Source organism: Sinohyriopsis cumingii, chromosome 11 (assembly GCF_028554795.1).
Source record: "Sinohyriopsis cumingii isolate HCF-2022 chromosome 11, ASM2855479v2, whole genome shotgun sequence".
Classification (NCBI taxonomy): Eukaryota; Metazoa; Mollusca; class Bivalvia; order Unionida; family Unionidae; genus Sinohyriopsis; species Sinohyriopsis cumingii.
Genome location: NC_142971.1, coordinates 92,052,365 through 92,066,762, shown reverse-complemented (window position 1 = coordinate 92,066,762; position 14,398 = coordinate 92,052,365). Strand labels below are relative to the sequence as shown.

At 33.1% G+C, this 14,398-nt stretch overlaps 2 protein-coding genes across 2 annotated transcripts in view; one reads left to right on the top strand and one right to left on the bottom strand.

The window, feature by feature from the left end:
• The window catches only part of LOC149789000 (protection of telomeres protein 1-like), a 58,365-nt gene extending 47,168 nt beyond the window's left edge, over positions 1–11,197 (bottom strand). Inside the window, exons 1-4 of the mRNA XM_089975157.1 lie at positions 11,112–11,197; positions 6,334–6,502; positions 4,937–5,048; positions 3,590–3,729 (exon numbers count right to left, since the gene is read on the bottom strand). Of these exons, the coding sequence (XP_089831283.1) occupies positions 3,590–3,729; positions 4,937–5,048; positions 6,334–6,342 (261 nt within the window). The 5' untranslated portion in view covers positions 6,343–6,502; positions 11,112–11,197. The remainder of the gene's footprint in view (positions 1–3,589; positions 3,730–4,936; positions 5,049–6,333; positions 6,503–11,111) is intronic.
• A 229-nt stretch (positions 11,198–11,426) lies between these two features.
• LOC149788999 (uncharacterized) overlaps positions 11,427–14,398 on the top strand; it is a 29,488-nt gene continuing 26,516 nt past the window's right edge. Inside the window, exon 1 of the mRNA XM_089975155.1 lies at positions 11,427–11,604. Within this exon, the coding sequence (XP_089831281.1) occupies positions 11,439–11,604 (166 nt within the window). The 5' untranslated portion in view covers positions 11,427–11,438. The remainder of the gene's footprint in view (positions 11,605–14,398) is intronic.

Here is a 14,398-nt window from a genome sequence, read left to right as displayed (position 1 = left end):
TTATGATTTTCTTTTACCTCTACAATAATACAAAAATATAAAAAATAAACCAGAACAAAAAATTAAACTACAACAATAAAATCATCCACAATTAATTTCAATCCCAAGAATGATCACTACGAATGCTGTAACTTCACATGCTATAAAGCCATTCCCATGAAAGAAACATTTTTATACCATATATGATAATTACCATTGTTAAAATTATTAAAGAAAGAATGAAAATACATACCAAGCAGCAAATGTGTCTTCAAAAAACTAACTCAGAATACATGTTTTATACTAATCATTACTAAATGCTTTACGAGTTTACAATAAGGGAATATGGTCGGATATACAAAGAGGGGAAAATAGTTGCCACATGTATGGTACCATGAGGCTGGCTATTTTGGTATGCCTTTGCCCCCGTTTTACAAAACTATGGTAATCGTGCTAATATTAAGGAAAAAAAGCAACTACACATCAATGTACTTGTATAGTTACCAGTCAAAATTCCCTGTTATCACAAGCTAATTTCAGGGTTTTAATGATTAACTGGCCTGCATTTCTGTCACAAAACTTCACTATCAACAAAGGAGACTAAAACATCAAGCTTTCCATTGTGTGGAAAGTTATTATGTTTGTTCAGCTAAAACACAAAACTAAAATTGATTGATGATGATCTTAGTTGAACTATATGAAAATTTTAGCCTTTATTATTACCATTCTTCGCGAACAAGTAAATTATGATGGTTACATGCCTTGTACAATAAACGTGTGTACCTTTTTAAAAATATTACCTCAATTTGTAGGATCGCTTATATCATTCAAAATGGGTAACTCGTGAGCGCGTGATTCAACGTAAATGAAACAGCTATAAAGGACTAGCTTAAATGTTAGCTGGAAGAATGCAATCTGGTCGAAACAATGAATAAAGCAAAATCTGCATTTAATATGTTTGGGAATAAGTAATGATTTAAGTGACGCTATGCACGCTTTGCATTGTATAAGTACTTTTCACTATAGTTCAGCATGGTCTCCCTGGTAAACTCAACCGGCCACGCGAATTATAAAGTCTGTATTTACCTTTAATTAACTTTGTGCCGGAGAAATCAGAAAATATGCACATGCAAAATAATAACAAAATCAATCATAGTACTGTGTAACAGTTTAATAATTGTTGGGTCACCAAAAGTTAAAGTATTTTTACATGCCCATGTCTTAGGACATGGACAAAATTATTGCTTTGTGTCTCAAGATTTACAGCCATTACAGTAGTCAATAAAAAAACCTAAAAATTGTCAAGTTTAGATATTGACCCGTGGATAAGCCGACCCACCTTCTTCCAGGACTTTATTTTTTCCTAAATTATTCAGCTTATACACAAGTGTATATACGGTAGGTACCCATCGATCCTAATGATAAGTTATCCTGGAACCTGATCAAAGGGAAATTATATTAGATGTGAACCTGAACTGCTTTGTTTTAAGTTCAAACTTGTCAAACCCACCAACCCACCTGAGAGGTAAAATCGCAATTATTACTAATACGAGTGGCAAAAAAGCACCATCTGAGCAGAAAAAGAGTAATCTACATTACATGTCGTATTTACAGAAAACTGTATGAAAACGTCCATTTATTTTGACAACTAAACTCGATCTGCAGTTAGTTCAAATTCTTGTTACAAAACAGCTATAAAATATATTGGATTAGTATAATAATACTAACACAAACAAAATGATACACTATTTAAACACAACATTCAATACAACTAGTCTATATCGCATGCTTAACTTAAGCTGAAAGGTCCTAAAGTCAAGTCCACAAACTCTGAATGATGTATTATATCACTCTCAAATTCCTCTTTCAAAATCTGTGAAGTGCTATTGATTTGTGCTTTTCCTGATGCAACATGTTCTTCAGTTTAACAAAATCCCTCTCCTCTAACATTTTTCAGTCAAAAAACATCTACAAGTCACATCAATAAAGCCTATTTCACTTAATATTTGGTGTCATGGTTTTTTCAACATGGAGTGGTCTGCTACTTAAGTATGTATCAAACTATAATGAATCTGTGACAGTTCCAAATTCAAGAAACTCATCTGCTTTCTTGGAAATGTGTCACAAACAGTTACTATAAATAGAAAATAAGGAAACTATTTGAAATACATAGCCAAATGGTTGCACACTTTAAAACGATCAGCAGACAGAGGAATACGATTGATAAATGCACAGTAGCCAACACTGAAATGACACAAGCCTCGAACTACACTCATTATTCTGTGTCTCACTTGCTCCTGATGTCGCCAGATATAATCTTTGATCAGAACTTGGAAATATTGTGTTTTTTTGTGTGTTTTTTACATGAACTAAATTGGTACCCTGTGGCTAATTGTATTACCTGGGTAATTATGAATACCAAGTACCCATTGACACCTTTAACAATCAGACTATTAATCTTACTGTTGGTCCTAAAGTGGTATCATGATATTGACATTTTATTTACAACGACTTGGATAATACAACAACATAAATTTTAGAATTCCATTTAGATCAATAAAGCTTGCTGACCAAACCTTTCTGATTTTGTTTACATGTGTCAAATCTCAAAACCCCAATACAATGTACATCCATGATATAATACATGATGCAAAGAAAAGAGAGATACATCTTATAGGAGTGCCTATTAACCCTTTACCTCATGCAAGCGTCTTTGGACGCCTCCACATCATTCGCATGGAAGCGCCTTTTCACGCCTCAACTCCAGTCGCACAGAAGCGCTTTTGACGTCAACTGTAGACATCAGCCATTTTAAGCCAGTTTTCGTAGTGCCACCTTCGGGGAAAACCCCATATTAGACACTACATTCATTTCTTCGAATGACAATTATGTCAGATCACATGGTCACTGTTTATACACTGGTCGATATCTGCTATTTAAAGTAACTGGGTCATAATCTCCACTCTCCAAAATGGCGGTCACAGATTTCATTCAGTACTTACGAAGTTTTCACGATTAGAATCACAACTATGAAAGATTCAGTAACTTAGGTAAAGGCTCTGATATTGACGTAGGCAGTAATTAGTTTTTATAAATTATCAAATTCAGATGAATTAGTGATGTAGACACAGACGAAAAATTTTGAGTATGAGAAATGGCAGCTACGGTTGGTCATGCGGCCTCACTGACATGACGGTGAACAAGTTCTCTCAAGATTTCAAAGCACATAAAAAATTCTTCTGTGAAAAATAATTACACAGCTATAACAATCAGATTTTACTCTTAAATTTTTCCACGTATAATAGATGTGTACCAAAAATGTAAAATGGTTAAAATTGCTGTTAAACGTAACAGTTCACAGGCAGGCCTATGTGTATGGGGTCGAATATGTAACAGGTGTTCTATTTATAGTGCGCTGCACTTTGTAACTATGCTTTGTAACAATACTTATGTCCTGTGATTGAATATTTATATACCAATTTGAATCTAGGTCTGATCAATGTCTGATCATGATTGTAAATGAAAACCAAAGACCTTAATCTGCTAATGAATTTTACTCTGGCAGATCTAGATCTATGAGCAGTAATATTGGTGTAAACATCTTACTCACAGAAAGTCGGTGGAATCGAATGATGTCTCCCACTTCAGCCTGAGGAAGTCTGTTCATATCCTTGGCAAACAACAAACATTTAAGTTTCTGGTCTGGATCTGACAGTGACTGATCAAACAGGCTGATCACCAGGCAGTAATCTGCATAACACAATCACATGTACTTGAGAAAGCAGTTTACAACTAAAACAAGTAACAAGTATTGTCAAATTGGTATTGCTGCAAGCAGAATCTCAAGAAAAGATTATACACTTCCATAAATTTAAGTACAACAACATATAAAATTATCGTAATCAATGTCTGAGTAACTTAACTTGCATTAATTCTCTCCCATTGCCAATGTCCTTTTATTTAAAAAGGTTTAAAGTTATTATTATTTTTGCTTCTAGGTTACAAAACAATGAAATCTCTTGTTATAAGGCACATCTCCATGACTGTCACAGTTATTTATTACAGTCTGACAATCTCCGTTCCCATACGGCCATCTTTAAAGAGTGAAATAAAGTTCTAAGACCATTTGTAAATTTCAAAGTTTGAATTCTCTATACCTGAATAAAGCAGAATGAATGTTACAGATAAAATAGGACTATTAGTGATCGTTTCATATGCAGTGCCACACTAGCAACAATTTGTTTAGCAGGGCCAAAAAATTAGTAACTTGTTTTGGGAAACCAAAGTGTGGAGAATTGGCAATCAGGGGATGTAAGGGCATCAAATGCAACTCATTCATGATCTCATCAATATCAAGGTACATACTAAATTTGATAAAAATCCAACATTCCTTGGTAAAACTATGATGTGGAAACCCAAGTGGGACGGTCAATCAAGGGCCATAACTCTTATGACAGATAAGTCTGGAAATCAAATTATTCCACATTCTCAACAATACAAAGCTGTATACCAAATCTGGCTCAAATCCAACATTCGTCTTTAAAGTTATGTTGTGAAATGGATGGTCAGGTCAGGCAGATGAATGAAACTGAATTAGGGCTACACCGATTTCATCCAGTCGAGTATTAATTAAAAAATATGCACACAAATAGATGGACATTACAAATTATTCCATACATTGCTTGAAACATGGAAACAAAAGAAAAAAAATATGAAAAATCCATATGTAGGTGGTAAACCTTATGAGAAAATAAAAATTATAAAAAATCCTTAATGCTTGAAGAAGTGTTTTTTTGACAGTAATGTAATACAAAATCCTTTAGATATATTTTGTACTTATGTTCTGTTATTAAGCAATGAAACTTTAGTTATATAATTGTACAATAGTTAAAACTCTATGTTCCTACAACAAAGTAAATTATGACAATTGCAATGTTTATACTAATGAGAAACATACCACTACCCTTGGTCTTGTATGGCTTTTTCAGGAACCTGACTATTCCGTATATATCCACTACAGTGTTTCCTCTCAAATCATTCAGGGGAATGTACACATGTCCAGCCGAAGTCTTAAAATGATTGTTTAAAAAGTCTATCAGCACATTCAAAATAAAAATGAAGATAAAATGTTTGACTATTTTACAATATATAAATTCAGATTCAATCTTCATGAAAACTTAGATCAAAGTTTTAATGGCTAATGTACATACCATGAAATAAAATAAATGGAGCCAGTGAACTGAAAAAAATCAGTACCAAGAAATTTGCAGTTCTTCTAACTTCAATAGAAACAATCAGTAATGATTAAAAATGTGTAAATTTCTACTAGTATCACTGGGTTTGAAATAAATAATGTAAAAGTGTTCAGTTTAAAGTTGCAATGTTACTATTAAAAATTTATGAAGACAGGATGACATTTTGCAACATACTGCTAGTTTACACTATACAGCATTGCCCGAGACACAAGAGTTGGAAAATATGGACTTCAATATTTTATTTCATTACTTTTAGATGAAAAATATAATAAGGTCCTTTTTACATATCACAATATAAATCTGAATGGAAAAAAAATTTTTTCATATGTATTAAGTGTATTTGCTTATAAGCTGGGTCCAACTGCTCAGCCTAATGTGTTGGTAGATGTGGGTCTCTGCAGTCTGTTAGGAGTAATGAGTAGAACAAACAACACAGACCCTAATCTACTTGCTCATTATGTGATGAAAGATCAGGGTCTATTTTCTTGCAGTTGGACTTGACTTATAATGTGTATCTATGGTAAAAATATCATCCTGATGCTTTATATACAGTTGCTATATTGGCTATTGCCTCCCACAAAAAAATTAGGTATGAATAGTACATACAGTTGCTATATTGGCTATTGTTTCCCGATAAAACATTAGGTGTGAATAGTACATACAGTTGCTATATTGGCTATTACCTCCTGATAAAACATTAGGTGTGAATAGTACATACAGTTGCTATATTGGCTATTGTCTCCCAGATTTTTTAAAGTTATGAATAGTACATACAGCTGCAATATTGGCTATTGCCTCCCGAAACAAAATTAGGTACAAACTAATAGTATCACATCACCTTAAGGATTAAATTCTACCAGTCTAGATCTAGACTAACTTAAATACTGTGAAATCAATCAGTTGGTGGAATACACATTTTCATGGATATCTCATTCCTATAAATCATCAATTTAAATATCCAACAAAACTGAATTTAGGTTTAAATGCCATTTCAGCCAAATATATTCAAAATTATTAATAGATACTAACAACATGCCATTGTTGGTAAAATCATGCAAATTGATCCCCATGAGAATAAATGAATTCATAGCAGTTTTACCTTTGACATTTTTGTTTGTGTCGCTACTGATGCTTCTGTGTATTTTATCAGAGTTTTTATCTCTATTGTCTCCTTCTCTCTTTCAATGGTTTTATGACAGATGGCATATATCTAAACCTTGCTTTATCAGCATATTGGGAATAAAATTTATGCTTCACCTCTGGATAAACTGGAAAAAAGTTTTCAAAAAAGTTATAATTAAGTAATAAAAAAAACAGGGCAACAATATAATAAGCATAGTCATAATACAATCTTCTCATTAGTTGCCGGCATCCAGCTCAAAAACCTTCAACTTGTACAAAAATATTGTAGCCATCTACCTTTACAACACCAACATTTTGTTATACTGTCACAATGACTTAGTTCTGTATTTTTAATTGTGAGTCAGTTACTTCAATATGGTGTGGATAGCATGAAATGGAATAGGCCATCAGTAATCTACAATATACAAACAATATTATGAACATGTAGAACAATTTCAGTCTGATATAAGTACAACAGATGAGGTACATAATAAACTTAAAGTATAACATGTTCTGATGTATATATTAAATATTTGCTAACATTAAAATTTCCACAAGACTTTTAGAAATGAAATAATTATTATAATTTATTCAAAACATGTAACTATTTCAGCACCTGTGCATTTTAAAGTAGGACTGGAAAGTTAGGCTGCCTAGGACTCCCCGACATGAAATGCAAAATTTTAGTTGATATGTTACTAATACAATTGCTCTGGAAATTCCAAAGATCACTAGAACATGAACTATTATCAGTGCACATCAGATTAATTATTATCAGTATTATTGTATTATTATAAGTTTGTCTCCATTTTAATCACACAGGGACTTTCAAATTTCCAATCAAGGAAGTCAAATATATCAATAAATAAAAAATTATGGAACCCTGCAAGTCCTTGTGATATATAAAGTATTTTCTTTATCTGCAGATGTACCGTTACTTTGTGTGTTTTTTTGTTTGCCTGTTTTAAATGTATTGCACTGAATCAACAATAAGTAATGATTGTGTGGCAACTAGTTCCATACAGCCACTGGTGAAATCCCTCTGGAATTACAAGGATGATGTGCCTGAAAGTCCACTGATTAAGTTATAGCTAATTTGGCCATGTCAATATTATATAACAAAGAAAAACAATTGAACACACTTACATATGTTATTTTGTATTTATTCCTGTTTTTACAAACATAATTACAAAATGTAAAAGGTTTTTTTTCAGATCATAAATTTACAACAAATAGACTGAAATTGAATACATGTAAAAGGGTGCAAACAAACCATGCAAAACATACTAAGCACACACATACGACAAGTGTTAATGCATCTGAGACACATAATTAATTAAAGTATTAAAGTATCTTCTAAGAGGGAGGAAAATGCAATAAGTTTGAAAGAATATCATAATGTATAAGAAACTTGAATGGACTGAACAGAATATAACAAGTACAGCACAAATCACAAAAAGTGAGCTGCATAAGAAAACAGCAGTGTCATATGGGAACCTATAGTTATATAGCCACGGACAAGTTCCAATATCTACAGACAAGTTCCAATATTTACAGACTTGTGCTGAACAAGAATGCTTATACTGTAACTAGTATCCATTTTATACATTGGGACTTGGAAAATGTTCTTTTAAATGTCACCTACTAGCTTACAGTGATGCTGGTCCAACATTTCTCTGGTCAATCCATTTAATTTAGAATAACTTTTGTTTTTATTTTATCAAAATACAGAATCAGCTGATATGTCAATATGACCACTGGCACTTTGTTGCTAATCATTACAATATTCCATTGAAAGCTTTACTATATTAAAGTAGTACGGTATATCACTAATAAAATTGTATTTGGGCCAAAACTGCATCTGGGCCAAATCAACCTGTACTGAGCGAGTTTGGGGGCAAAATGTCAAAATGAGCTGGTAGTGTGAATCAATAAGGAAATTATTTATTTCATATAATTTTACATGTAACAATTTTGTTACAAATAATTAAATAGTGATACGATCAGTTATGATTTATTTAACGTCATCATGATTTAAAACAATTCAACAAAAGTTGTAATGAGCTTTTAACTGACATTACATAAAACAAATAAATCATTACAACAAGCATGATTAGCTAGACTCATCATAATACATAGATACAATTGGACAAAACACACAATGAAACATTAGCAAGCAAAGCATCTGAAAAGACAGTGAACAAAAGTGAATTAGAATAAGGAGAAAATAAAACCACAGTTCATGAAAATTTCACCCCAAAAAATATTGGTAAAAATTCAAAATTTAAATTAAATGCAAAAGCACCAAATTAGCATTAAAAAGTATGCAGCAATGCATCTTACACATTCCTTAAAAAGAAAGTAGCAAACAGCAGGGCACAGATAACAAAAAATGCTAATAAAAGCTTTACTTGTCATCATGGCAGGCATGGGTGAGTTATTATTTATAAATATTACATTTGTAGTTTTTACAATTTCATGATGGAACTAAAAGATCTAAATGAATTAAAATTTGATTGCTCTCTAAAGTGATTTGGTAACTCATTCCACAAAATGGCAGCTGCATATGTAAAAGAGATTTTTGTTAGGGTTTTAATTTTTTCACATTTAAAATATTTGACTATCTAAAAAAATAATACATACCTAATATTTTTATAGAAGTGTGGGTTTAATAATAAGATCATTATCAACAGAAGTAATCATTTATTTAGGTCTGGGTCTAGGTTATTAGAATTACCCCATACAAATACATAGTCTACCTGATGTTTACCACATTCTATATTATAATTTTAGCAACAGAATATTCAAGGATATAGAAAATTCCATTAAGTCATAGTATTTTCAGAAAATGCCAATTGTAATCTAGGTCAAGTAGAGGGCTTTATAATCTTGTTTATCTAGAAATTATTTACTCGTGCTGTAAGATCTTCAGGTACAATCATTTGTATTTGTTGTGTTTAGTATTTGATTTGGGTGAAATTATTTACACAAATTATTTTGCACTGGAAACATAAAGTGCTCTTATATAATATTCTGGGACAGAAACATTAACTTGGAATTATTGTGAATTTAAACAAGAATATCTTAGATTATATTATTGTGATTCATCAAAAGACTGTTGTCATGCCGCCATGTTACAGGCCACAACAGGCACATTAACACTTTCAGTGTTGGCTCTTATTTCAAATACCACTGGACTTTAATTACATTTTATTTATTAGAACTGGTGATTGAACTTTTGGAACTATTTTGGGATTTAATTTCTTCTCAAATTTTCATTTTGTATTCTAGGAAAATACATTATTTGTTGAATTTTACAAAACTTGTTGGTCTCACTCTTTTCTATCACTTAATTTAAGACCATATAGTCATAATAATTGCTATGGACTTTAACAATGGTGGCCAGATAATAAACTGGATCAAAAAGAGCATATCAGTTCTAATTGTCACAATATAGGGTAGTATGAATTTGTTTATCAACATGCATAGCTTTTGCTGTGACATCACAGCACATGACATTCAATCCAGATTGTACTGGATCACACCTTAGTAGTTTGATCTCGTCCAAAAATTACCATGTACTTTAACATTAATTTTACCTTATGTCTTTTGGGGCACCTAATAATGATTATCCAATGGAATATCAATGTTTGAGGATCCAAATAGAGTGAATACTTGCCATTTAAAGGTATATAGAATCAAATTCTAAAAAATGACACCTATTACTGAAATAGTCAGTGCTCAATGCCTACATGACCAGCATGACTTTAACTATAGTTAGCTTCTGACCAATATGTTTTAAGACAGAGAGCTGCCTTGAAGCTTTATAAAAAGATGTTTTTACATGAGAACTCGATTGGAGTTGATAGTCAATGTCAATTCCTAGTACAGTATAGCTCACATGTATTTTTGGAAAACGCTGCATTTTAGTGGGGGTGGAGAGAGATTGGAGAGGATTAAGAAAAAACCTCTCCACCATCTCTCTGCATGTCCTGATGGAGTTGCCGCAGTGGCTTATTGACAATTGCCCTGCACACCACACTTTCATGCAGAGTCATTGAGGATGACCACCTTGGAGTGCACGTGGTCTCTATCAAATAAGTGTGGTTTACTGTGCATAACCCCTGCGAGCAAGCTTTTTAGAGATTTATGGGGAAAGAGGTGCCAATTTATCTACATCTTTATCAGATCTGAGATGATTATAAACATTTCCTAGTTCTAATAAAGATTATGTAATATAGTACAGCTCACATATTTTTGGAACCCCATGCATCAAGGTGGAGGTGGAGAGGATTAAGAAAAAAACCTCCACCATCTCTCCACGTGTCCTGATGGAGTTGCCATGGTGGCTAATGGAGAATTGCTCTGCACACCATGCTTTCTCCCAGAGTTGTTGAGTATCACTACTGCAGAGTGCATGTAGTCGCTATCTAATGGGCATGGTTTACTATGACCAAGTGGTGATGCTGAACTAATAACTTTTGGTGATGTAGCGTATATAAGACAAGTACAAGACAGGTGGCACTATGAAGACACAATGCCGAAAAATCTAAATACCATGATACTACAGAATCCACGATATCACAGGAACCTGCCACAAACTTATAATTGTATACACGTCTTCATGGTTAACTTTTTTAAATTCAAAAGTTGTATCCGTGTTAATATTGTCCTTAATAACAATGTTAATATTGTCCTTCATAACCCTGACGTTTTGATGGTTAAAGGGTCAAAGAAATATCCTTGCATACGTACAAATACGTCTGATTTAATTAAGATATTATAAAATTATTGGCTTTTGAATCTCCCACTGGATGAACAGGAAATAAATCTCGATGGATCATTTACAAGTAATGGCTTCTCATAATTTCAAGAAACTTTAAACGCCTAATTAACTCGGATGTAAAGGTTTGTAATCTCAAAATCAAAACACGACTAATTACTAATTAGTTTTTAAAATAAAACTAATATTTTCACAATATAAAACGAAATATAATATTTGTTTTTACCTTGAAATTTTTAGATTATAAAGGCTTTGTAAAAGCCAAAATCAAAATATTAAATGTCTTCGTGGTTACGTTTATGGAAAGCATGGCGGACATAGAAATAGAAACCGTGCACTTGAACGAACAAAAAGTGTGCAAGGAAGATGAACCAGACGAAGCAGTGGAAAATATAGATGGTGTTGAACAGATTTCTGAAGGAGCTAAAAAGAAGAAAAAGAAAAAGAAGAAGAAGAAAAAGCCTTGTTAGTAAAGTCTCGTCAATTGTAAGGGGTGGGGTATGGGGCTATTTTTGGGACGTTGTCAAGTTTTCAGGACTCCAGATAGCGGTGTTACGAAACACCCAAATCCACAGCAAATCCATACCAAATCCACCGAAATCGACAAGATATTGGCATAAATGTTTTTCTCTTGTTCAACATTAATACAATTTCATGATTAATATCGTCCCAAAGTAAGGTTTCTGCGATATTGTAGTTAGTCCTACAGTGTAAGACGTAGCACGTGTTGTTTTTGTTTTAGTGCTATGTGCTACTATCCAAACAACGGCCTTGTATGGTGTGTTCCGATGTCGTTGATATGAGAATGAGTAATAAAAGTTTCAGGAACATCCCACACACTTGGCAGCCTATATCAACACTCTTCCACTATTTTATGTGTAATTAATATACTTGCTGTGCAGTCTTTATCCTGGCGAAATGAAAATATGATACTAGCAAATGGACACATTTTCACGTTCCTTTGATATACATTTGAATTTCTTGCAATGCGACGGTAGTCGAGGTATGCCGAAGTAAATTCAAGTAGGTTCATGTTTGGGATATATTTCTTGAACAAAACGAACCATTGCTTACATTGCCAGTAGGCATAATATATTTTTATTTGTTTTGTTAAAGAATAATATTTCAAGTTAACCTGATTTCGGCATTCCTGGCTTTTATCACTTTTCAGCTAACTAAAATGTAGACCAACGAAACTTGAAAACAGGTCCATTTCTTTTGTGACAGTTTTAATCTATTAGAGTAAAGACATCAGAGTAAGTAAAGTCAGACTAAAACGTTATGACTTTACTTCGTAGAAAAGCCTTTTTTTTAGTTGTCAGTTGTGTGAAATATTCCAGAAAATGTGACTTTCATAACGATGTTAGTCGACATCAAAACATGCTACACAGTACCATTAATTAGGCTGTAAGACCTTGACGCCCACACTATAAATATCAGTGTCGAGGTCTTACATGTAGGTCTAATATTATAGACTGACTATACATCCCCGTTTGCTTGTACTCCCTACCAATTTCAATAATGAAAACATTTAATGTAATAAAAAGTGCATAGAACTAAGTCAACTGAATCACTGATTTTTAATTTCTAACCCGACTGACCAGAATGGCACTAATACTGACATCCCCTGCACCTTGGGAGTGACTAATCACCCCAAGACTGTCCCAAAGCACTCTCATCTACCAGGTATGCATATATGCAATTTTAAAACAGATAAAAGAGTAATCAGTATATTTATGAGTTTTTCCCTTGTCGGTTATCTCCAGAGGAAAGACCTCAAGACTACAGCAAGAGACCCCAAGACTGTCCTTAAACAGTCTCACCTAACCAGTATATATACATATATATATATATATATATATATATATATATATATATATATATATATATATATATATATATATAGAGTGTGACTCCGCTATAACACTGTAGTTGGGAGCCATGAAACCTGACCGTGTTATATACCGAACTGTGTTATATGCAACCAAGTCAGTTAGCTGAAGAAAATGTAAACCCCCCAAAAAAGGGGGGGGGGGATAATAAATGCGGTAAAATACATGCTTCGTGGGCACAGTTACCATCTTGAATTGATGAATATTAAATGAGAAATACACCTGTAGTGAAAACAGAGAAGACATAATATAATAGGTTACTTTCTTCAGAGAACAATAATTTGGTACATATACGTGAATCCCGTTTATATATAAATGTCTAATGTATAACATGAATAGAGTATCAACACCATGTACTCACCTGCGAACCTCATCATATACATTGAATCCACAATACAAGTGATTCCATCGAAAATATGCACACACATCTTTAAAATATTCATTCATTTTGTGACAGGTGATATTGGTCTGAATTCAGTGGAAAAACATAGCACAATCACGTAACAAATGATGAAGCACATTTACTCTAAAGTACGTTCCACGTCGGTAAAAATTAGTTTGTGTTTTAAGCCACCATTGGGATAAACTTTTTCCCTACAAAAACGAAACTTTCACAGCACAGTTAACATGTTCCAGTCACATTGGAAAATGCAAAAATCCATCAGATTCCATCACTTTTATTTAAGTTTGGTACTGACTTCCTTTGAAGAAAAGTTCTTTGCTGTTATTGAAAGATTGTAGTCGGCTTTCTTTGATGAAGGGTGCATGCACTGTTGAAGTCACCGCTAAAGGACAGCTTTGGAGAACCAAACAAATGCCCATTTTATTGTGGCGGCAACATCAAATAATTGTAATGCATGATTGAGACTGGTATTTTTTTCATTTGCTGAACACGTTTTCATAACAGTAGGTGCTTCAAAGGTAATCTGTTTCCTTTGAAATTTCAGCAAACTATTTTATCAGGGTACATTTTTAAAAAGGAATTGGCCGTCGTTTAGACTATTCCAGTCACTGTCCCTCCATGCCTACTGAATAAACCAATAAGTAAGATGTATTTTTTTACAAAAAATTTTCATTTGTGGTAGCAGCATGATGCTGCCTTCCACACATGCGTCTGAAAATTAACAGAGGGTCAACGGATGATAGAGATGCAGGTATTCTGATGATAGGGATTATTAATGAAAACGTGAGCGTTCTGAAGAATTTAATTCTGAGTGAAATGAAGAGGAATTTTACTTACCATCCATATACAAATGTCAGTCTTTATAAATATATATTAATTAGTAGCGAGCAACCGAAAATCCGATGAAAGATAGATTACGAGACAATGCCTCACCCAGTTGATCTCAGTTGCCAGAAATGTCAAC